At 44.1% G+C, this 22,951-nt stretch overlaps 1 protein-coding gene across 1 annotated transcript in view; it reads right to left on the reverse strand.

Annotated features, from left to right (window-relative positions):
- The window catches only part of FNBP1 (formin binding protein 1), a 98,895-nt gene that overhangs the window by 22,888 nt on the left and 53,056 nt on the right, over positions 1-22,951 (reverse strand). Inside the window, exons 7-12 of the mRNA XM_045288505.1 lie at positions 14,177-14,374; positions 13,104-13,286; positions 9,415-9,441; positions 9,222-9,305; positions 6,604-6,618; positions 2,527-2,636 (exon numbers count right to left, since the gene is read on the reverse strand). Of these exons, the coding sequence (XP_045144440.1) occupies positions 2,527-2,636; positions 6,604-6,618; positions 9,222-9,305; positions 9,415-9,441; positions 13,104-13,286; positions 14,177-14,374 (617 nt within the window). The remainder of the gene's footprint in view (positions 1-2,526; positions 2,637-6,603; positions 6,619-9,221; positions 9,306-9,414; positions 9,442-13,103; positions 13,287-14,176; positions 14,375-22,951) is intronic.

Raw genomic sequence — 22,951 nt, forward strand, 5'->3', positions numbered from 1 at the left:
CTCTGGGGACAATGGGCAGGCTCCTGTAGGAGGGGTTTACACCCTACTGATAATGGTTCCTATGGAGACCCAGAGACCACCCCCTAGACCACCCTCTCATTGCTGTGTAACCTAGCCCCTCCCTGTGACGTATGTCTCTACCTGTAATTAGTGGGCTGGCAGGCCCCCAAAAGGTATATAGGCATGAGTCGGCAATATAGGCGGAAACTTCTCGGACTTCTCTCTTGGGCTCTGACCTCCCTGACTCTTCCCCCTCTCCCTTGTTCCCTTACCCTCCTTCCCTTCTCACTCCCTCCACGTGGACCACCAAGCGGGGCTGAGGTGAGCATGCTATCATAATATGTCTGACTCCATTTATTTCTATATATCTCTTTTATCTCTCATGCTCTCTATAACTTTACTATAATATTTACTTATTATCGCTGTACAATTGCACCTACCAAACCCGTAGTGATTGTGCTAGGAGCTGGCTTCTTGTGGCATAAAAGGAAACAGGGAAGGACATAGGAAGCAAAGCAGTGGATAGAGGTGTAAGCATAGGTGTGTACATATGTAAATACATTAACCCACAAAAATAGAGATATTGGCCTATGTACATATACTTATTCGGCAGTACACTGTGGTAGTGGATGGACTTCAGGCCTCTGCTCTCACCCTCCCTCAATACAAGAACATTCTGTTTAACAAATCGGCAGCCTGAGATGTACATGCTCCCGACACAATCGCTGAAGACAAAATGGGTGTATAAGCAAATGTGAAGAATCCACTTTGTGGATTGGTGTTAGACATATGGGTTAATGTGGATAGTGCCCAACTATTAAAGGATATAGCGTCTGGGGTCTTAAATGCTTGAAGTTAAACAAGTGGCCATTTAGCAGAGAAGTAACAAGCCTACATGGAAGAAGCACACCATCAATGCGATCACGAGGCGTCATCGGGACTGGGTAATAGGCATCAGAGGACACATAACAAACCAACAAACCAAAGCATATTGTGGAGAACAAAGGGAGGCAGAGCAGAGACCCAAATGCCATCTGTAGACAATGGAAAAATCCCCCTACAGAGGGGCCACAGGGAAGGGATGAGTCAACCAGGGTACAGTAAAGCATTGATGAAACACACTATATTCCTCTGGTTCCTCAACCCCCACTATCAGGACCCTACAACTGCTTCTCAATGCAGACTAACCTGGAACATGTACACAGGTATAGAAAAGACTCCAGGAACAGGAGTGGGAATAGCAATACCATAAGGGTAGGGATAAAGGGGGGAAGGGAAAGGGAGAAAGGGGGAATCGATCACAATGATCGACACACAATCATATACCCATCTTCAGAGGGAAAGAACAACAGAAAACACAGGGGAAGGGAGACAGCGGTCAGTGTACGATATGAAAATAATAATAATTTATAATCTACCAACGGAGTTTGGGGGGCGGGGGGAGGAAAAGAGGAAAATGAGGAGCTGATACCAAGGGCTCAATAGAAAAAAAATGTCCACCAATGAATGAAGGCAACATATGTACAAACATGCCTGATGCAAACAATGTATGGATTGTAACAAGAGATGTAAGAGTCCCCAATAAAATAATTAAAAAAAAAATACAAGTTGTGGCATATTTTCTAGACTCCATCCAACCCTGAGGTAGTTAGTTTATTGTGCCAACCTGGCCGATAAACACATGTGGGGTTAATTGAAGGGCAGAGGGATAAATGGCTAGGTGAGCCTCTCTTTTCGAGTTCTCGGGTCTCTTGCTTTCTGATGGTTGGACCAGGGTGCAGCTGCCTTAGCCAGTTCCCTGCTTCAGCTGGCAAGGCTCACTTCCTGCAAGACATCTCCAAGGAGAAGCAGCATAGACCTACCCCGATGCAGTCCTGGGTGCTGGAGCAGCCGTGTGGAGACCCCTGCCAGCGCTGAGATGCTTACACGCTCACTGACTCGGCTTTCCTCCTGTGAGTTTTGTGAGATGGAGGAGGACTTTGTGGATTGGTGTTGGACATATGGGTTAATGGGTTAATGTTGGACTTGTGGGCTTGGGCTGCACTGGGTTGGGATGTTTTCTTGATGCGCACTTAACCTTTATATAAAACTCTCTCTTATACATGAGTTTCTGTGGATTTGTTTCTCTAAAGTACCCAGACTAAAACAAGCCCCTACATTAAAAATCTGTATGAAAGCTCATTTTTATTCATACTCAAATAGAAGATGAGCAGATTCTGAACCCAAAGCTAGGTTCTGGGGCAGCAGCACGGGGAGGTCATGGCCCTCTTTTCTGCCTCTTGTGTACAAAAACACTCACCTGTATACTAGTGATAAAAGAGAGCACCATGTGTATTTCGCTCCCCAAACTCTGAATAAAGTCAATCTGTAAAAGGGAGCCAGCCTCCCAATCTATAAGACAGAAGTGTAACAGATTATCTGTGGCCAATCACATTGCTCATATAGCCACTTTTAAATGTGCTGTCTGAATTCGCCTATTTCCAAACAGCATTAGATTTCTTAACAAGTGCTATTGATCCACTCTACCTTTGATCCATCTCCTTCTGGATTTCTTTATTTAATTCATCGACTTTCTGTTGCAGCTTTTTCCTCCTCTGTTCAGGTGGCAGGTTGCTGAAGTCCTCTGGTGTTGAGCCCTGCAGATACAAATGTAAACGAGAAGCTAGGAAGCCCTAAGGTCCTCCTACAAAAGGAGAGGGAACAATGAGGAGAGCCGGCAGGAAAGATCCTGCTGACACAAGGTGGGTGCAGAAATCTGCATGGGCTTTTTGAAATAAAGCAGCTCTTTCCCAAGACACCCAGATGAAATGCAAGACCTACGCATGCAGACTGCACAAGGCCCACACACCATTTTGCAGCTCACTGCTGCTAGCCAACCATGCCTCTGGAAGGACAAGGAGCAATGTCATAGGGGTAAGAGCGAGGAAGAAATACTTAGACGCCATTGAGAGTGTATTCCAAGACAGTCTTCATGTCCCAAACCATTACCATCAGTGCATGTGGTCACGCAGCTGAAGTTTCGGCCTCCTTAATATAAAGGAAGCGTATGTTTCATTCATAGCAACGTCCCATCAACTGTTTCATGTCTCAAGCATGGCTTTATTCTTGGATCTGAGTATTCCTTCCCATCTCTGCACACAAGGCTGAGACCAAAAGTTTCTCTACTCATGAATTGACAGATGGGGCATCATATTCCTCAGTGTGGGTGACAAGGATATTAAATATGACACCCCCTTCCCCACCCAATGCACTCTTCCCTCTGCTGCCTCTAAGGGGCTAATCTGTTCCTTTTAGGACATTTGGCTAGCTTGTTAGCTTTCTGGTAGCCTGAATGAATTCATATTGAATGTTCTCCTGGACTTCAAAATTCAACTTCCCACAGCACATGGAATCATCTCAGATGTTCAAAATCTACCTGTAGAAGCACATAGATAGTTTGATTCCCTTTCAAACACAATGGCCACCTCTTCTCTGTGATTTACAGTGTGGTGGCAGTGGAAAAGTTCAATCGTCTTCCCCACCCATCCTCCTCTGCGTGCTTGTCAGAGAGCTGGGGAAAGGTGTGGTACAAAGTGCTGTTGCTGTGGTTTTCACTTAAAGGGCAATGTTCTTAGAGAAAGAGAACTCTACTCAATAACCAAGGAGAAGCCAGGGAATTTACAAAAGAGATTTTATTTTATAACCTCAATTCTAATAAAACAAGGGCAAGACCGGCTTGGCCAGTGGGTGGAGAAGAAGGGGCTTGGATAATATAATTCCAAAATCAAGTCGAGTCTGCCAAAGAGCTTACATGTGGGCTTGTGACTGAAGTGCCTAGGCTAATTATGCTGAATGCCAGGCCGCTGCGGTGGGAAGTGCGTGATTCAGCAAATAACTTACCACAAAGGCCACACAAAGACCTTTTGGCCAATGTTCTCCAAGACTCTCCCATAAGATGCATGGACTGAGCAATCCTCCCTGGGGTGTGTGGGGGTGTGGAGTGGGAAGAGAGATTCGGGTGGTCCAGAATGGAAGTGACTTTTCCCTACCACTAAACCAAGGATGTTTCATTAGACTCTGAAACTGAGGCAAAACTCATCATTAGTATAAAAACAAGACCCTTTTCCCCACAGCCTAGAGCTGGGGTCTGCAAACTGCGGCTCCAGAGCCGTATGCAGCTCATTCACTACATACATGTGGCTCTGAAGTAAAATTGAAAAAAAGTAAAAAGGTATTTCGAAAATGATGATTTCATTTGTAAATATTTACGGCTCTCGAATAATTTCTAAATTGTTGTGAGGGGCAGGATTGGCTCTTCGGTCTCAAAAGTTTGCCAACCCCCAGTCTAGAGTATTACAAATATCCCTTGCTTGTCCTCAATCCACCACTGAGCCTGGAGGGTGGGGGGTACTCTTATGTTGAATTCACTTCTCGCACCTCCAGCATATCTTCTAGAATTATATTTCTTATTATTCCACTAACCGGAATGAAAACCAGAAATATGCTGCTTTTGAAGTCAGGCAACCCAGTGAGTGGTGCGTCTTAAGGCCACATCTGTTAACTGAGTGGAGGGCCCTTGAAGAGGCTGTGGAAACTCTGCTACTAACAGCTCCTCCCCTCGCCATGCTTTACTTCTGAAGGGTGGGGCTGGAGCAGGAGCTCCCTGGAGTTTCATCTCATTCTAATTGGCTTTGTGTTCAGCAGAACATTCTGCCATGACAGGGCTGTGTCCAAGACATTAGCCACAAGTGACCACAGAGCACTTGCACACGTGGCTAGTGTATCTAGGGCACTGGAGTTTCAGTTTTAGTTAATTAAATGTACATAGCCACATGTGACCAGTGGCTACCATGTGGGACAGTACCAGTTAGGACTGTGAACGGGTGTAAAACTAGCCGGGCACACACATAGCCGCAAGGAGCGGTGCACGGAAAACACATCATGCTTGTGGCTTTCAGACACCCTACACGAGCAGGCACCCCTCCTACTGATTTACAAAAACTGAAACAACGCGGGCCCTGCTTCTGTGCTGTTGCCTAAAAACGAATCCCAGTCACTACCTCAAACAAGCTTCACTTCCTCTTTGGACACTCAGGCTGCCAGCTTTTTCTAACACCAAAGAAACTTAAGGTTTCCACGGGGCCCTTAAAAGGTTATTCCACTGAATTTGCCTTTTGAAGCTTGATTGCTTTTAAATAACACTCTGAAGGAGTGTTAATTCCTCGTGTGGAGTCAGAATGTATTTTCTGAAATCTCGGGAGCTGCCTTATTTACAGAGAGCAGCATGCCAGGTGACAATGCTGTTGAAGACACACACACACACACACACACACACACATACCAAGGGGCTGTGCTACTGGAAGAAGGTCTTTACATGTGAATGAAGTCAAACAGGTGTTCAACTCCAACAAATTGGCATGAGCGCCTTTTTTGACATTATTAATTTTAACGCCCAAGCCACTTTGTGTGTGTGCACGCAACAGCGCACAAAGGTAATGGTTATTTGCTTCCAAGTAATGGCTTAAAGCACCAATTCAACCCCAAGTTGGCAAAACATATTTCAAGTAGAAAGATACTGCTACTGGCACACCAGCAAAAGGTCAAAGGGCAAGAAGGCCACCTTGGCATCTAGGAAAACTGCTCTCGAGAGTTTATTTCCATCTATGGGGCATTTTGTTTAGGGTTAAACCAGTTGCCAAACACTGCATTAGGTTGGAAAAGAATATATATCCATATCCATGTACATGTATGGAATGACATATGCATATATACATGTACATAGGAGGAGACCCGTCAAATACTATCCTTAGTTATCAACAGTGAGGATCTGATTTCGAAATTGCCACCGTTTATCATTGTCCATTCTTTCAGGGCACCGCTGAGGAATTTGAAAACATTATGTCATGGATGCATATCTGGAGTGTAGTTATGAGTTATACTGGTTAAGCGTCTCTTTTAATGAATTTCGTTATTAGTCTGATTACTCCCCAGAGTGGCAAAGTTAAATAAAAACAGCACAATAACAACAGTACATCATTCTAGGAAGGCTGAGGAGGTGCTTTTCAGTGTTCATAAAATCACTGTGGAGCTCTTCAGCGATGCGTACACAAGGCACCCAATACATTTACAGGGCACCTGAGAACTTTGCTGCATGTGTTTCCGTTCTCAAAGGCTGCCTTACACGAGAGTGGCCCCACAGGGTGGCATCATGCCTGCAGCGCTCCCTCGGGATCCCAGCTGCTTCCATCCATCCCTGTGGCTCCGAGGGAAGCAGCCTTCAATGACTGAATTTATTTTTATTTAGAATGAATGTGGTAGGTAAAACCCTACAACGTGGAATACTTATGGAAACAATTGAGCAACATCTGTCAGCCTCTTAAAGCCCCAATAGCAAAGGAGAGCCAAATTATGAGTTCAGTGTTAATTTCCTTAGCAGCTTTAAAAGATTAAGAGTCCCCTCTAGTTGATGCCGGACCTTTGTATTCAAAAGGTCTAGCGGAAGCACACTTGAGAAACACAAAGCAACAGTTCGTTCTGGAGGGATGGCCACTAGCACAGCACCCACAGAACACACAGCGCAAAACCCGATCTGACTCTGGACATGCAGGGAGGAATTGTGCTTACCAGCTTGAGAGAAAGCTTCACGTGAAAATGGGAGGGGTAATGGGAGATAAAAAGAGAGAAAGAGAGAAAACAACAGTGCATGAGAAGAAAAGGGACTTCATCAGTTCTGCATTATGCACATGACACAGGAGTTCACCTGTCACTCTGTGGAGACGGCTAGGAGCAAATCTGTGCAAAAGTTCACACGAGAGGCTGACCCTGAGGAAACCTGTTGTTGGCTGCCACACTGCCAGAGCACTGGTTAAAAAACGAAAAAGCCAGGACTCTTTTTACTCACCAACATTTCCCAATTTACGCAGGCTGCAAGAGTCTGAGCATCCACTTCTACCGTGGCACAGAGGTAATGTTTTTATCATAAGGAAATTTAATAAATACGCACATTGCGGTTCTTAAAGGCATTAGGACAAATCCCTCAGATTGGTGGATCGGTAATCAAGTGTCAGAAGATGCCCTACAGCTCAGAAAGCCTCTCAGCCTGAGGGGGTGGTGGTGGTAAAGGCTCTGATGCACCTGCAGGTTCACAGCACCATGACCACCTCCTGCTGGGGGGAGAGGGGGATGAGAGTGGCCTTCAGAGACCTTACCCACCGGGTTAAGATCTTTCATGAAAACCGACGGGAGCAACGGTGCTGCCCTTAAAAGTTACGTTTAAAAAAGTGGAAGCCAACAAGATCTTTCAATTACCCTGGGGCTCTCTTTACTACGGATTTTCTGATAGTGATTGCCAAGGAAATATTCAGTTCTTCACTAACAAGGGAATCTGAGTGGATTCCGGCTCCTAACAACTCCATAGGACGGGGTGTCCTGGGCTTTGAGCAGAAAGCCTTATCTTTCTCCAGCAGGGCCTCTGGGGGGTTAGAGAGACTGACTTTGGGGTTAGCAGCCAAACATGTTTAACCCCTGCACCACCATGTCTCCCTCTCTTGCTCTGAAACAGTATTTTAAGAGCACGAGTGCAAGATACTTCCTCAGTTGTTACCAATCCTAGAAGCCATTAAAAATAGCACTAAAGAAAGTACTCTTGGGCTTTAAATTGGAAGCAGAAACTTTAAAACTCTAACTAGGCTTAATAAAAAAAGCAAATTCTGAGTTTCAGATTAAATCACAGTTGGCATTTCTTTGTAAACAGGCATTAGGCTTTCCCAGAACTCGTCCTCGTGGGTGAAGAAGAGCCCTTTAAGGAGAGAAATAACAAGATAGACTTTTGGATGAAGGGGCGCACACAGCCATGCTCGTGACTGTTCTGATCCGGCAGCCTTCACTGGGTCCGGGAGCCTCCCTGTGAACTTTCCCAGAGATCTGCTCACCCCGGTGTGAGGTCTTTGTACATACAGACAACACTTATGGTGCGTAGCAGAAAACTGTCTGAGGATGTCCCCGCCAAGCTCACTTCCTACACACTTTCTCCCACATTATCGTCAAAACATGGCTGATTTGAAAAATCAACATCTGAATTAGGTAAACTGTTAGCTCTATCTCCAGCTACTACCGTTACTTGAGGTGATATATATAGAGAGATCTTTGTTTTTTTTCTTAGACATTCTCAAGATACTCTAACATCAAAACTAGAGCACAGGTATATTCCTACTTCATGATGAAGGCAAGCCATTAAGACTGAAAATAAAAATGCCACTGAGAATGGGGAAGTTCTGAGAATTTTAAGCTGAATACAACTTGCTGCTGCAGCGGGGGACAGTGCTAACCGGCGACAGATGCACCATCATGGCACATACAGTATGTTCTTCATAACAATTGCGGAGCTGTTTTCAGGTGTTAAGTAAGCCAGCCAACGAGACCGCTTCAAATTAGACACCTGATCATCCGCTACAAGAATAATTGCACAGCTTCACTGAATGCATTGCTAGACACCTGAAGGACCAAGAAACTGTCAGTGTCAGGCGACAATTAAAGAGCCTTGGGAGCCACAAGCGTCAATAACACATGAGGGAACACAGAGCCAGCAAGTCCATGTGTTATTGGACAGTCACAGGCACTAACCTCAAGTTCAAAGAAAGGGGCCAGTAAAAATAAACACATAAGCATATCGATTTATGGTCCAGGGAAAAGTTGTGTTTATGCTCTACGAATGTGCTCATGCTTCGCGGGTTGTTTTGTTTTGTTTCTTTCTTGTTGCTCTCCAAGCTTTAGGCACATACGTCCCATCTGGGCCCGTTGGTTCCAAGGTGGATGTGCGTAATTGAGCTAGACAACTGCAGTTGGCAGGAGCCTCAATCTCCTGTGTCCACACTCTGCAGTTGGGTTATATGGGGGAATTTCTGCCACTGAGTCAGACCCGGGCCCAGAGAGATCTTCCAGATGGCACTCATCAGCCCTCGTCAGATTTTTCCCAGACCCAGAATGAAAAGGCGGGAAAACCAAGGCACACCAAACTCAATCTCAGTTCACTGGCGTTTTATCAGGGGGTCTGGTTCCCCTTTACAGATGTAGTCTCAGGAGTAATGTGGAACTCACACATTAGACTTTTTCTCCTCTCAATTACAAATTTAATTTCACGGGTGGAAGCATAGCAGGGTGCATCTGGGTCCCCAGTCTTGGTGGTCAATGGGGTTAGTGGCTGTGCCGTGACTGTATGACCTGGCTGACACAGGTAAACTTACAACATAGTCCCTAGCCTCAAAGGCATACGTGGGTTTGCCTATTGTCCTCTTCATGAGTTCTTTGTGAAAACAGAAAGACTGAGTCTGCCAATAATCAGCAAGAAAACAAGATAAAACACATAATATTAAAATAACCATAAGATTGTAACATAGGACAAACAATTGGAAGAATGTTCAAGATCTCTTGACCAACCTTGGTAATTTGTCTGCATAATTTGCTCTAAAATATAGAAGAAAAAAAGAATGTCGATATTTCTGATTCTGAAGTTCCCTGCTCTGACCAGAAGGAGAAATCTTATGTAAGACAATAATAAAATAAAAACTTGGCAATTGTAAACTCAGAACAAGTGACCTAGTTTCACTTTCCCTTGATTTACAACAAGATGAAATAACTGCTAATGCTCAGGTGCCATGCCAATCATTAAAGATCATTGATTAAATCAGGTTGTTGTTTGTCTTTTTAAACAAGTTATCAACACTATTTTGTCCTGTTTAAGCATTCAGAAATAAAACCAGTTCTGCCAAGAAATATGGACACAGAATCTATAATATTCTGATGATAGAAACAAATGATTGAAATCTTGATTGGAAGGCTGCACACCATGCCATGATAAATGTAAAGACATTAAAATCATAGAATGGTTATTCACCTAGGTGCTTTTCCTAATTAAATTATTTGTGGCAGAGTTGTCCTAAATTAAATAGAATAAACCAGGTGGTAACAATGTTTATTGTTTTAGCCTTGGTCCTGTAAGCCAGAGACCACCTGTGTTGAGATTGCTTAAAAGTCAAATTGATTTCCCCAAACTTGAGATTCATTTTTGAACTTCCCAATTTTACATCTATGATGTAGTTCTGCTTTCTTCTTTTCTCTCTTTACTTTATTTTCACTTCTATTTCCTGAAGAAAACGAACATTACATTTGATCCTCAGAATAGATTGACCAAGAATGATAACAGTAAAACCTTTTTCGATTTTCCAAGGCTTCTGGTGTGTGCATGTTTACTCTCAGAAAAACACACTCACCGTTTCGGGAATTTAAAAAATTGCTAAAGTTTGCTGGGTATGGATTTGAGGACTAAGAAATGAAATTCATTTTGCTAATTATGGTTTTAAAAAAAAGTCTCCCTTAAACAATGAACATAACCTGCTTTCCATTTCACTGTCTTCAGTTGTTCTGAAGTATAATAATTGTCCTAGGCACGTCCCCCTGACACCCCCCCACATTGATTAATACTGACATTCTTTGACCTTTTCTTTTGTGTGTGTGTTATTTTCAATGAATCTTTTCTTAAACATTTAGAGAGCACCAGGAAACACAGATTCAGAAGCCATGTGCAACAGACAGACTTTGAGAGGAACGAGTAGATATATAAACAAATGGTAAATCCCTATGGATATTCAATATATTCCAAGATGAGGCTCCCACAGACAAATATGGTGATATTAATTACAAAAATAATAAATAAATGCTAAGGTAAAAGGTTTTAGAAGTGACAGAGAGGGTTAACTGATGTATAATTAATATACACCTTCATAGTCTGGCAAAAACACCCTGGTCACATGCTAGAGCTTCTAGAATGAACAAGTGGTATGGAGAGGGATGGAGAGTTTAAAAAGCCAGCATTGACTGAGCCAGGGAGCTGCATGTTCCTTAGCAAGGTCTAATAATAGAGCTCAGTGCGATCCATCACCCATGTTTGATGTCATCGCTGATGTCTAACAATGGCTCTCTTAAAATATTTAGAAAATGGAATTTCTCATTCTCCCGATATGCTGGACAACCTAAAATAATTCCATTGATCAAATGCCACCAACTGTACGTATTCTTTGCAAAACACCAAAAAGCATAAAACATCTTCCAAAAGGAATAGCACTCTTATGTAGACTTGAGAAAATACCTTTGCCAGGTCAACAGTGACCACTGTTAGTCTCTTCCTAGCAACCAGGTGTTGTTGCCAAATCTAAAGACACCTCAGCTAGCTAATTAGTCATGGCTTAAGACGTCTCCTCCCATGACAATGTGTCAGCTGACACCCGGAGAAAACAAAATGTAGGAATGTTCCGTTTAGGGCTAAGACTGCCCTCAACATTGTGAGCATGCCCTACTTGTAAACCCTCAGGCTGGCACCTAGCTCTGGCTTTAATGATAACCACAGAGCAGCCGGTGGAGTAGAGTCAACTAACTGGGAACTGCCTGGAGATGGAGGAGAAGAGAAAAGTAAACGTGGTGTTTAGACAAGACAGCAGCCCATTAAAAATACCTTGTCACTCCCACGGGACAAGATTAAAAAAACCTTACTAGATGTATTATGCATAAAATTTTTTTTTTAACCATCCATGGCATTTAATTCTGGAAACTGTCTATGTATTACATAGGTAATCTAAATGTTTGTTCACTCTGGATTATCCCATTCATTATTCATCATAAGAAAGTGTTTGAGGAAGGCTTAGGTTAGACTGACTATTTAGATTTTTTTTGACCATTTAGATTTATTTATGAGGTTATAAATTACCTTATTCCAATCTCCCCCTTACTTCCCCCTCTCCTAACATTATCCAAAATGGCATCTGCATTGGATTGCTGGGTCATTCCCATCAACCCCCAGGGAGGGAAGAGCATCTGATTTTAATGAAAATGACAAACGAGTCTTAAGGGCAGCTATGAATGGGTCAACTATATTATAATAGATTTTTTCTGTGACTATCATAGAATCTCAGCCTCCAAGGATTCAAATCTTGGTCATACATCTTCCTAGGTTGAGTTTAGGTACATCTTCAACTTCGTAAACCTTGCTTTCCTTCTCCATAAAATAAGGAGCTAGTCTCTCCCTGTCATCAGTCAATTCCGACTCAGCGTGACCTGCAAAGACAGGGTAGACCTGTCCCCTTGACTTTCTAAGACCGTAACTCTTTATTGGAGTAGAAAACCCCAACTTTCTCCCGAGGAGCAGGTGGTGGTTTTGAACTGCTTACTTTGTAGTTAGCAGGCCACCAGGGCTCCTTATGGGACGAATAGTACCATCGAGTGATTCATAGGGTGGCTGAAAAAGTAAATGAGTGCATAGAGGCGAATCTGGTACACAATAAGCACTCAGTAAATGCCAGCTGCCATTCTTCTTTCTTTCTTGCTTGCTTTTCTTATTTCATCCTTTAAAAGTCAGTGCTGCTTTACGCCTTTTCTAGTCATGAGAAACTCTCTTAGCATCTTTCACCGACACTGCTGGTGACACCACTGTGGCTTGGGGCATTTCCCCTTAAGACCCAAAGGCACAGCTCAGAAAGAAATATTAAGCCAATATGTTCTGATTATACCAAAACTCAATGCCACCCAGCCGATGCCAACTCACAGTGACCCCCTTGTGGGTTTCTGAGACTGTGACTCTTTACTAGAGTAGAAAGCCCCGTCTTTCTCCCAAGGAGGGGCTGGTGGTTTTGAACTGCTGACCTTGCAGATCACAGCCCAACTTGTAACCACTGCACAATCAGGACTCCTCCTCCAGTTAGACAGTGGCTTCTAATTCCTCATACGTTACCAGTTTTGGAAACGGAATCTAAGTTTCCTTTTTTGTTTGGTGGTAACATTGTAATGATTTAGACGTTATAAAGGGAAGTGTGAAAAAGCCTTTCCAAGATGTACTAGAGACAAAAAAGGATTCAGGGCTGGGGTTGCTTTTCTCTTTCCTTCTATCCATCCTCCCTTGGTTCTTTCTTTCCTTCTCATCCTCCCCACTACACTGCATCCTGAGCCCTTTGGTTGCTGCTGCTGTTGTGATGGGAGGACACAATGGCTTCATTCACAAACAAAGTGAGTTAAGCAGAAGGACACGTGCAACATCAGAGCGCTGGTCTCAGAGACAGGATTCCCTGAGCAGAACTTACCCCTCGCTTTAGGCTCCGGAAGCAGTGGATTTTGGGTTTGGAGGTCATGAACTCGTTGAAGCGGTGGGAGAGGGGTTCCTTTTGCTGCTTGGGAGACTGGGGGCCGTTGGGAACAGCAGAGGGTGAGGCAGAGGCAGGGGGAGGAGGGGGAGGCTGATGGGGGGATGTTAAAAGGGACATAAGCTACATGTAAGAGATGGAGCAGTGACAGAATAAAAAAAATCAGAAACAAGAAGACACAAAACAAAAATAAGCATCAAATAATATTTGAAATCCAAAGCAAGTAAAACACAATTAAATATTTTGGCCATGGTCCAAAAGAAAACATGGAGAATATGTTAAATGAAGAATAGGATGAAAGTGGGAATTTTAGTAAGTGAGGCAACAGAAGAATTGCCAGAAATCTTTGACCAGAAGCTCATGCGGACTGTGGCATGCAAATTAGAGTTCTAATTAGGTATTCTAAGCCAGTTAGAGCCAGAAGGGTAAACAAAACACTTGTAAACGACCTAAACTAACAGAGCTTGATGGAAAGAAATGAAAGACCTGAAGTGCCATGGTGAAAGGAGCAAGAGAATCTTTCACAATTTAATGTTAATACAGTCTAATGTTAAAGCTGCAGTGCTGTCTTGACCCTATTTTACGGGTAAGGCTCTCATGCCCCTATGTATCAACTCTAGAAAAGAAAGCGGAAAGTGTTCATGGACATACACGTCAACATGAATTCAAACCAAGTTATTAACCCGTGGCAGCCATTCAATCAGAGGTGCTGATAAATTGTTATTAACATTCTTCGCCATATCCCCTTCCCCAGCCCAGGCAATAGCGGTCTGAGAGACTCCGGTGTGTAAGGAGGGATGCGACACAGCCACAAGGTCAGTAATCTGTTAGTGTGCATGACATGGGACAAGTGAAAATGCAGCTGTAAAAACACACATGGCCACAGCTAGAAAACCACTACCAGAGAGAGCTCCTGTCTTCAGAGGAGACAGCACACTAGCCTTTTGCATTCTGACATGAGAGGCTTCCCTCTTATTTTATGACTCATTTCACACTAGGTCCAACACCAGTACCTTGTTTTTCTTGATGAACGGCCATAACTTCCCCTTGGTTTTGCCACCAAATTTTAGCTCGGTTTTGCCTTCTCCCCTGGAGTTGGAAAGGCTGTTATCTGACACAGTGCGCTTCATCGGTTGAGTAAAATCCTCAAATTCGATGTCACCGGGCGGCTCAAAGCCTGACTTGTAAGCTTCGATCACCAGCTGTGAATCCTGAAATCACACATACAAATACATTCAAATCAGCGGTTGCCATGTCGTGAATGTGGACATGAGCTCATACAGATGATGTTGTGGATTGAGAATAGGTCCCCCCCCCCACCCCCCCAGTAATGTTTTTCAGCATTAGAATTCATCAAATTTCTAAAACTGCATCAAAAAGTCCAAGAGACCTTTGGGAGGCCCGTTTGCTACACTTGGAGAAATGAATTCTAACAAAAAGCTACTTTGTTAACAGTAGAAAAATCACCGAACGGTTATTATGTTCCACGCTGGGAGATACAGTAACACAGACGTCTGGTTAGTAGACTCAAAGGCAAAGCAGAGTAACTACTCTCTTGGATGGCAGCATTAGTCTGTTGCTTAATTTTTCTTTATATTTCATCAGGGACTGAACTGTATCCTCAAAGATTATGTGTCAATGTAGCTGGGCCATGATTCTAGGTGGTTTGGCAGTTCAGTAATGAGGTGCTTCTTCCCCATAATGTGATCTGATATGGTCAGCCAATCAACTGTAAACAGATTAAGGTGGCATGTAACACCTACCTAACTCAGCCCACACCCTAATCTGACATAAGGGGAGTTCCCAGAGGTCTGGCTAGCATCATCTTTTAGCTCACAAGAACTAGAAGGAGAAAGCATGGAGCAGAGGAGGAGAGACCTAACTACCACCAACACAGAGCTGGGAACAGAGCTCATCCTTGTGCTGAGAATCTCCTAGACCAGTGGTTCTCAACCTCCCTAATGCCAAGCCCAAGACCCTTTAATACAGTTCCTCATGTGGTGGTGACCCCCAACCATAACATTATTTTCATTGCTACTTCATAACTGTAATTTTGCTATTGTTATGAATAGTAATGTAGTAGGGGGAGGTCAGATGCTTACAGGCATCCTCCAAGACTGCAGTGGGCCCCACTCCCTGCTATTAAGGACAATGGACAGGCCTGCAGTCATTTGGTTCCTGTAGATGGAGTTCACACCCTACTGATAATGGTCTCTATCAGTTGAGTCAGAAACAGGTCAAACCTGCTCTGTGACATCCAAAGTTAGGCTGCTATCCTGTATCTAGGATCCGCCCATCTTGCCACACGTATACCCCAATCGTCCTCTTCCTATTGCGTGGATACCCCTAGATCACCCCCTCCCACTACTGTATCACCTAAAGCACAATCCCTTCCTGTGACCTATGTCTTCACCTGTAATTAGGGGGCTTGCAGGTCCCCAGAGAATATAAAAGCCTTGGTTAGCATTAAATATCTATCTCTCTCCACGTGGACCACCAAGCGGGGCTGAGGTGGGCATGCTTCCATGAATTGTGTCTGACTCCATTATTGCAATCTCTTCTATCTCTCATGCTCTCTATGACTTTACTATAATCTTTACTTATTATCGCTGTACAATTGTGCCTACCAGACCCGTAATGATGTGCTAGGGGCTGGCTTTCCCTTGCATAATGTAAACCGTAATGTCTCAGCAAGCTCTGAGTCGGGAGGTGGAGACAAAGGCACATGAAGAAGATATAACGACAAGCATGCTAGACAGATCAGTAGATTGATGTATACATAAAATGGTACAAAAACACATGTGATTTGTAATACCAATAGAACTCAATGACCATTTGATTAAAACTTTTTTTTTAACTGACGAAAGTAATTTGGAAAGATTTAAGGTTCTTAATATGGCGAGACTTAGTCTCATGTATTTTAGCATGTTGTCAGGAGAGACAAGTCCTAAGAAGGATATGCTTGTTAAAGTAAAGGGGATGCAAAAAAAGAGGAAGCCACCCCCCCCCAAAAAATTAAAAAAGATGAAGGCCCTCGACACAGCGGCTGCCACCATGGGCTCAGACTAAGAGCAACGGCGAGGATGGTGAGAGATGGCTGGTGTTTCCTTCTCTTGTGCACGGGTGGCTGTGAGTCCACAGCGACTTGACAGCAGTTAGCAACAACCCCGATGAGCTCACATTTCAATCATCGGTGTTAGTTGCTGGGAAGTGTGCCTTTGGCTCGTGGCAATTCTAAGTGAAATGCTGCCTGGTTCTGCACCTTCTCTCCATGACCAGTTGCAAACCTAACCATTGTAATCCAGTTTTCATTAACCTACTTTTTGGAAGTGGAGTGCCAGTCCACTTCAACCTGGAAGCTCTGCTGCAACTTGCTCGGCATCAGAGTAACACGTATGTCTCTTTGGGGGTGGCTGCACATAGGGGCACTGGTCAGAGTCAAGCCTGAGCCTCTGAATGGAAGGCGAGATGTTTATTACTGAACCTTCCCATGTTAATTAGCTGTAGCTCTCTATAGGATTTAATGTGTCGCTATGCCAGAGACGGTCTCCTGTCTCTGGACAGTCGATTACCCCTCCTCCTAAGTCACAAGAATCTGAATTTTAAGTGGGGCACATTGCCACCCGGCTCTTTTCCTCACTTTTTGTCCAGCAGGATGTGGTCCCAGGACCAACTTCTGACCTATTCGTGCGCTTTTAGGAAGTCTTCAAATGGAGGCCCTGGGTCTGTCTTCATATTCTGCGCTTGCGCCAGGAGTCAGATCACAAGCCAGAGGGTCATAGAATCGAACGCTATAAACTGGGGGGAGCCTGGGTCCATGAAGACCCCTTTAAAAAGTAAGCCATCTTGTTTGAGAGACTACTGGTCTGATACAGGAAGCTAACGCTGTATGACCAGACTCAGTGCCATCGTCATGACAGGAGTGGCATCGATGACACTGACCTACGAAGAGTAAAAATACGGTTGTTTGGTATGAATGGAAGCTTGCAAGTCCTCTCCCACTCACAGTGAGCCCATGAGTGAGAGTGGGACTGCCCCGTGGGGTTCTCTGGGCCGTGATCTTTATGGGAGCACATTGCCACATCTTTCTCCCAAAAAGCTGTTGGGGTGGTCTAGACCAGGGGTGTCAAACTGGTCTAGACTGCCAACCTTTCAGTGGATTTGAACCACCAAGCTTTTGGACAGCTGCTGAGCATTTAACTATTAGACTACAGGGGCTCCTTACATGAAAATTAATTTGATAGATCAGTTTGAACTTTGAGGTAATTAGGCATTTTTAAATGAACTCAAGGAGGGGAGAGGGCATTCAGTTTGTTTGTGAGCAACAGGTCTAGGAGTGCTCTAGCACTCTGAGGTAGTTAGTTTATTGTGCCAACCTGGCCAATAAACACATGTGGGGTGAATTGAAGGGCAGAGGGAAAAAATGGTTCAGTGAGCCTCGCCTTTCTAGTTCTCCGGTCTCTTGCTTTGTGATGGTTGGACCAGGGTGCAGCTGCCTTAGCCAATTCCCTGCTTCAGCTGTCAACGCTCACTTCCTGCAAGACATCCCCAAGGAGAAGCCGCATGGACCTACCCCGATGCAGCCCTGGGTGCTGGAGCAGCCGTGTGGAGACCCCTGCCTGCACTGAGATCTTTACACCTTCACTGACTCGGCTTTCCTCCTGCAGTCGGCATCATTGCATGTTTTGTGAGATGGAGGAGGACTTGGTGGCTTGGTGGATTCGTGTTGGACATATGGGTTAATGTTGGACTTGTGGGCTTGGGCAGCACTGGGTTGGGATGTTTTCTTGATGTGCACTTAACCTTTATATAAAACTGTCTTATACATGAGTCTCTATGGATTTGTGTCTCTAAAGTACCCAGACTAACATACCCTCTATTATCTCATTGCTCAGTAAAATACCGTCCCTCAAGCACGTTCTACCTACCACCCTTTCCTACTTCACTCTCCTCAAACGCTAACCATGTTTGTAAACTCTAAGCAGTCTCTTCTTTTCTTTGTCGTCTGTCTCCTTCTTCAGAAGTGTGCCTGGCACCTGTGAATGAGCGAGGACAGTCAAACATGTGCCAGGCACTAGACCGGGCTTAAAAGTAAAATGATGGCAGAGTTTAGAAAAGAGAACACAGACTTCAGAGCCAGCCATTCAGATTGACTATGTGCCCCTAACAAGACCTGAACCTCTCTAAGCTCCCGGTTCTTCTCAGCAGGTCAATGTGAGGACCACAGGCCTAGAAAGAAGCAGGGATTAAGTAAAATGCCCAGTGAAAACTTTCATAAAATACCATTATTTTTTCTTAAGATTAAAAGATATAGTAGCAACTAAATAGGAACAGGCAGAGAAAAAGAGGGTACAAAGAAAAAGAAATGCCCATAAAACTACCTAAGACCAAAGCAGCAAAATCATCATTAACCTCCCCCCTCAAGCTGAATGCAGATGAAGAAAAACAAAGGAAATTCATCGAAAAAACAGAACCACTAGAAAAGATCAAGAGGATGTACAAGGCAAGATGACTTGCATTGATAGAGTAGGATCTGACCGTTGACTTCTCAAAGGAACAGAGCAAAGGGAAACCCCAATTCACTGAAGTGAAGACTGAACAGAGGCAAGGGAGTGAAGCCTGCAGATCTCTGGGGAAGAACATCCTAGGCTAAGGGAACAGCTAGACTTCTCAAGGAATACCCAGGTGGCCACTGTGGCAGGAGCATTGAAGAGAACGGGTGGCACCAGAAAGGCAAGTGGGAAAAAGAGATGCTCTGGAGTTGAGGATGTTGGGCCCTGGGTGACTCTGGCATTTCCTCCGACAGAGATGGAAGTCCCTGCAGAGAAAGCACAGGATCTAACTTATTTAGAAAAGACCTCTCTGGCTCTGTGTTAAGAATGGGGTGTAGGGACAAGGGCACAAGTAGGGGGACTAGGTGACATACATTGATACAGGGTTGAGGAAAAGGAGGTGTCCAGGATGTCTCCATGATCCAAGTCACAAGATGGTAAACACTGAGAATAGCAAGTCTGACAAGGACAGTTAGCTCTAGTTGGAAGACGTAAGTACCGGTTAGTATCTGTGGGATCTACAATTCACCCAAAGAAGTTGCTTTTCATCTCTGGTTCCTGGAAGGTATTCTCTAAACTCTTGGGATCTCCTCATTGATTGGGGTCTTTTGTTAATCATGGAGAGGTCCCACACCACACCTAACAGGCTGTGCTAATGAAAGAGGCTGACTGGATGTGTTAGGTGGCCAAGATAGGGATAGAAGTGGTTGTTCCTCCCATGCCTGCCCAGGCCCCCCTACAGGAGGTTAGGAGGAAAAATCAGGCAAGCATTAGCCACCCATGAAGACTTTAAATGGGCATGCTCCAATTCAGGGCCCCTCCCACCAGGCAGGTGGACATTACATACCCTGGGTGGCCCAAACTAGGCCCAGGCTCATGACCTCACCCAGATGGACTTAATTCCGCCAACAGGGTCAACCAATACCATCAACTGCACTTCCCCTGCCAGAGGCTTTAAATATCCTGGCAGCGGGAAGGCCATTCTCTGTAGGAGTCCTCTGCAGCCTGGGCTCACTCAGGTCTGCTCCTCCTGCACGTGCACCCAACTCCGGGCCTGTTGGGGCCACAGCCTCTCTTCTCTCTTTGACGTCCTCTGCTCCTGGTCAGTGGCAGGTGTCGGAGAGGATTCTCTCCTCTCTTTTACCCTTCTCCTGTTTGGCCATGCTGCGGTGTCTCTGGCCTCAGTTCACCATGTATGGGCACACAGTCCCGCGAGGTTGCCCATGTTCAATTGTGAGCACCAGCATGGCTTACACGTGGTTTGGCATGCCAGCCTCCCTGAAATAGCGTGTACTCCTTTGAGACTGTAAAACCTGAAACTTCTCCCGTCCTTTATAAAAAACCCCTGGATTACAAATCAGGCTTCGGCGAACCAAGGCATTTACCCATTGGAGACACCTAACAGATGGGCCTGGCAATGCCAGAAAGATCCACCTCCTGATATCAATCCAACCTTTTCGAAGGGAGGGTATCTATAAATTGAGTTCAACCACATGGACAGTGATTGACTCAATCAGTCTACGTAACAACCCCAAGAAAAACTCTAGACAACCAAGCTCAGGTGAGCTTCCTGGTTGGTGATAGCTATCAATGAGTGACCCGCAAGCTCTATGCTGGAGACCTTCCCACACGTGGCTCTCTGTTCCCTTTCATTCCTCTCCTTTTTGCTCTAGTGGAACTGTATGTGTGGCACTTCTCTGAGGTCTGTGAGCCATCCTAGCGAATTATCAAGCACTAGGGAAGCAGTGAAGATACGCAAATTTGTAGCCAGCCAGTCAGAATAAAAGGGGGGCTTGAGGTCCCTGAGCTTGAAGATGGTGTTTCAAGTGGGAATGTGTGTAGACAGCATGTTGACATGCTGGCTCTGTTAGGACCCCCAAACACAGAGGTGGTGTCTGGAATCTTGATAAGACTTGGTAAGTCTGGAACACTGTGCCTTTATAACTTGAGATTATGTGGTCAGACAGAGACCGCTGGAACTGAACTAATTTCTGCACTAGATGATCATTTACAATCAAATGGGCAGCATTTACCCAAGAACAGTGGATCAGGTCAATTGAACTGTATTTGCAGATGATGTCAGAGAAGACATTTAGGGTTGGAGTCAGAAGGTAGCCACGGCTACTTTAATATGCAAGTGTAGTTTGGAAATAGAAAATTTGGATGCCAGCACTGAGATGGAACATACTGCTCTGAGAGTCTGTAGCTCACTTAAGAAGTAAGTGTGAACAGTAAAGGTCTAAGCACTGAATTGGGGCGCACCTAACACTTAAATGGTTGGAAGAAGAAGAGTAAGAAATGGAGACAGGCCAACAAGGAGGGTAAATGCCATTACAGTGTGATTTCTTGGAGCCAAGCTAATAGTTTAAGTGAGATGAAAAGTTACAAGAAACTCTTAGACTTAAAAGCATGGATTTCATCGCCGAAATAGAAATTTAAGTAATATAATGGAAAACAAGATTCCTATAATGAGAAGAAACAAACTATAAGTCTAAGGGTTTACAATTTCCCAGATAAAACTGATAGCACAAAACCATCATTAAAGGATAATCTTATGAAATCATGAATGTTCAAGCAAAAAGATATTTTGAGCTTTTACTGTCTCCCTGTCATGGAATTGATTCCATTACATAGTGGCCCTATAGGATAGAGAACTGCCTCTGTGGGGTTTTCCGAGACAAAATCTGTACAGGAGCAGAAAGCCTCATCTTTCTCCCTCCAAGTGGTTGGTGGTTTCAAACTGCTGACCTTGTGGTTTGTAGGACAACGAGTAACCCAGTATACGGCCAGGGCTCTTAGCTTCTAATATGAGAAAATGAAATCAATCTCGCTTCAGATTTTTATTAAAGCTAGAAGTCAACAAAGCTAAAAGAAAAGTCAATGTTCACATACAGGTGACCTGAATTTTGACCTGAACCATTATTACTACTTCTCTTTAAAGGCCACCACAGTCTTTATTTATGCCCACTTGGCTTTTAAAATAGGGCGATCAAGGAAAGCCTCCTGAAACAATTTCTTGATTTCCAACTATGATCCAGGCATTTATAACATCCAAAAACACTGACCAAAGATGCACAGAACCGACTAACCAACAGTGATAAGAAAATGGAATGTGAAGACTCAAAACATCTCACTGCCATCCACTGATGCTGACTCATCGCAACCCAACAGGCCGGAGGAGAACTGCCCCTGCGGGTTTCCGAGACTATGACTCTATGAGCTTTCGATAGAAAGCCTCATCTTTCTCCTGCAGAACAGCTAGTGGTTTTGAACTGCTGACCTTTCGGTGAGCAGTCCACATGCATAACCCAATATGCCAACAGGGCTCCTTAATGTGAAGGCTAATGGAAATTTCTCCTGAGGTACCTAAAAATAACAGAAAATCATCAAATAAAGAAATTTTCAGGTCTAGAAAAGTGTCTCCCTCATCTGAATGGTGTGTCTTTATCTTGTCCTTATCCTGTTGAAGATTTAATAAATTTCCTCTTTAAACTATAAACAAAAGCAAAAAGACAGAGCATGTGAGACTACTATTATCAAAAGTCAAGAAAAGGTTCACATTACAAGACACATTCTTTGATAGTTACCCTGGGTCATCAGAAAAAAGAATAAAAGTCACAAGCGTGTCTCTTATCTTTAACCTCTGAAACTTCTCAGTGTCTTCCCCTAATGCCATCATTTTTTTGCCCACCCTCCTTCTTATCGTATATTGCTTTCCATTTATCCAAGCTAACATAGCCACAAATACATAGACTGGACAGGACATCTGCTTTACTGCAAACATATTCATGAATGTGGCAGAACAAAGAGGAGACAATGTTATGAAAACCTGTTAGACGTAATCAAACACTTGGAGGGAACTAACTGTTGGACCTGGGGGCTCGGGACCATAGTCTCGAGGAACCCCCAAGTCAATCAGCATAGCAGAGTTCACAAGAACAGTGTCTGGTTGAGTGGCAACTGGGATCTTAAAATCTCATAAGCAGCCATCCAAGGTACAAATATTGGTCTCTCCCCATCTGGAAGATAGAAGAGTGGTGAATATAAACAAATGGAAATAATTAGTTCAATGAGCTAATGGTCCATACAAACATCAGTCTCCACAAATCTGAGACCAGAAGAACCTAGATCAGTGGTTCTTAACCTTCCTAATGCCATGACCCTTTAATATAGTTCCTCATGTTGTGGTGACCCCAACCATAATATTATTTTCATTGCTACTTCTTAACTGTCATT

Source organism: Echinops telfairi, unplaced genomic scaffold (genome assembly GCF_000313985.2).
Source record: "Echinops telfairi isolate 266 unplaced genomic scaffold, ASM31398v2 ScPeMD7_22;HRSCAF=79, whole genome shotgun sequence".
In the NCBI taxonomy this organism is placed as follows: domain Eukaryota; kingdom Metazoa; phylum Chordata; class Mammalia; order Afrosoricida; family Tenrecidae; genus Echinops; species Echinops telfairi.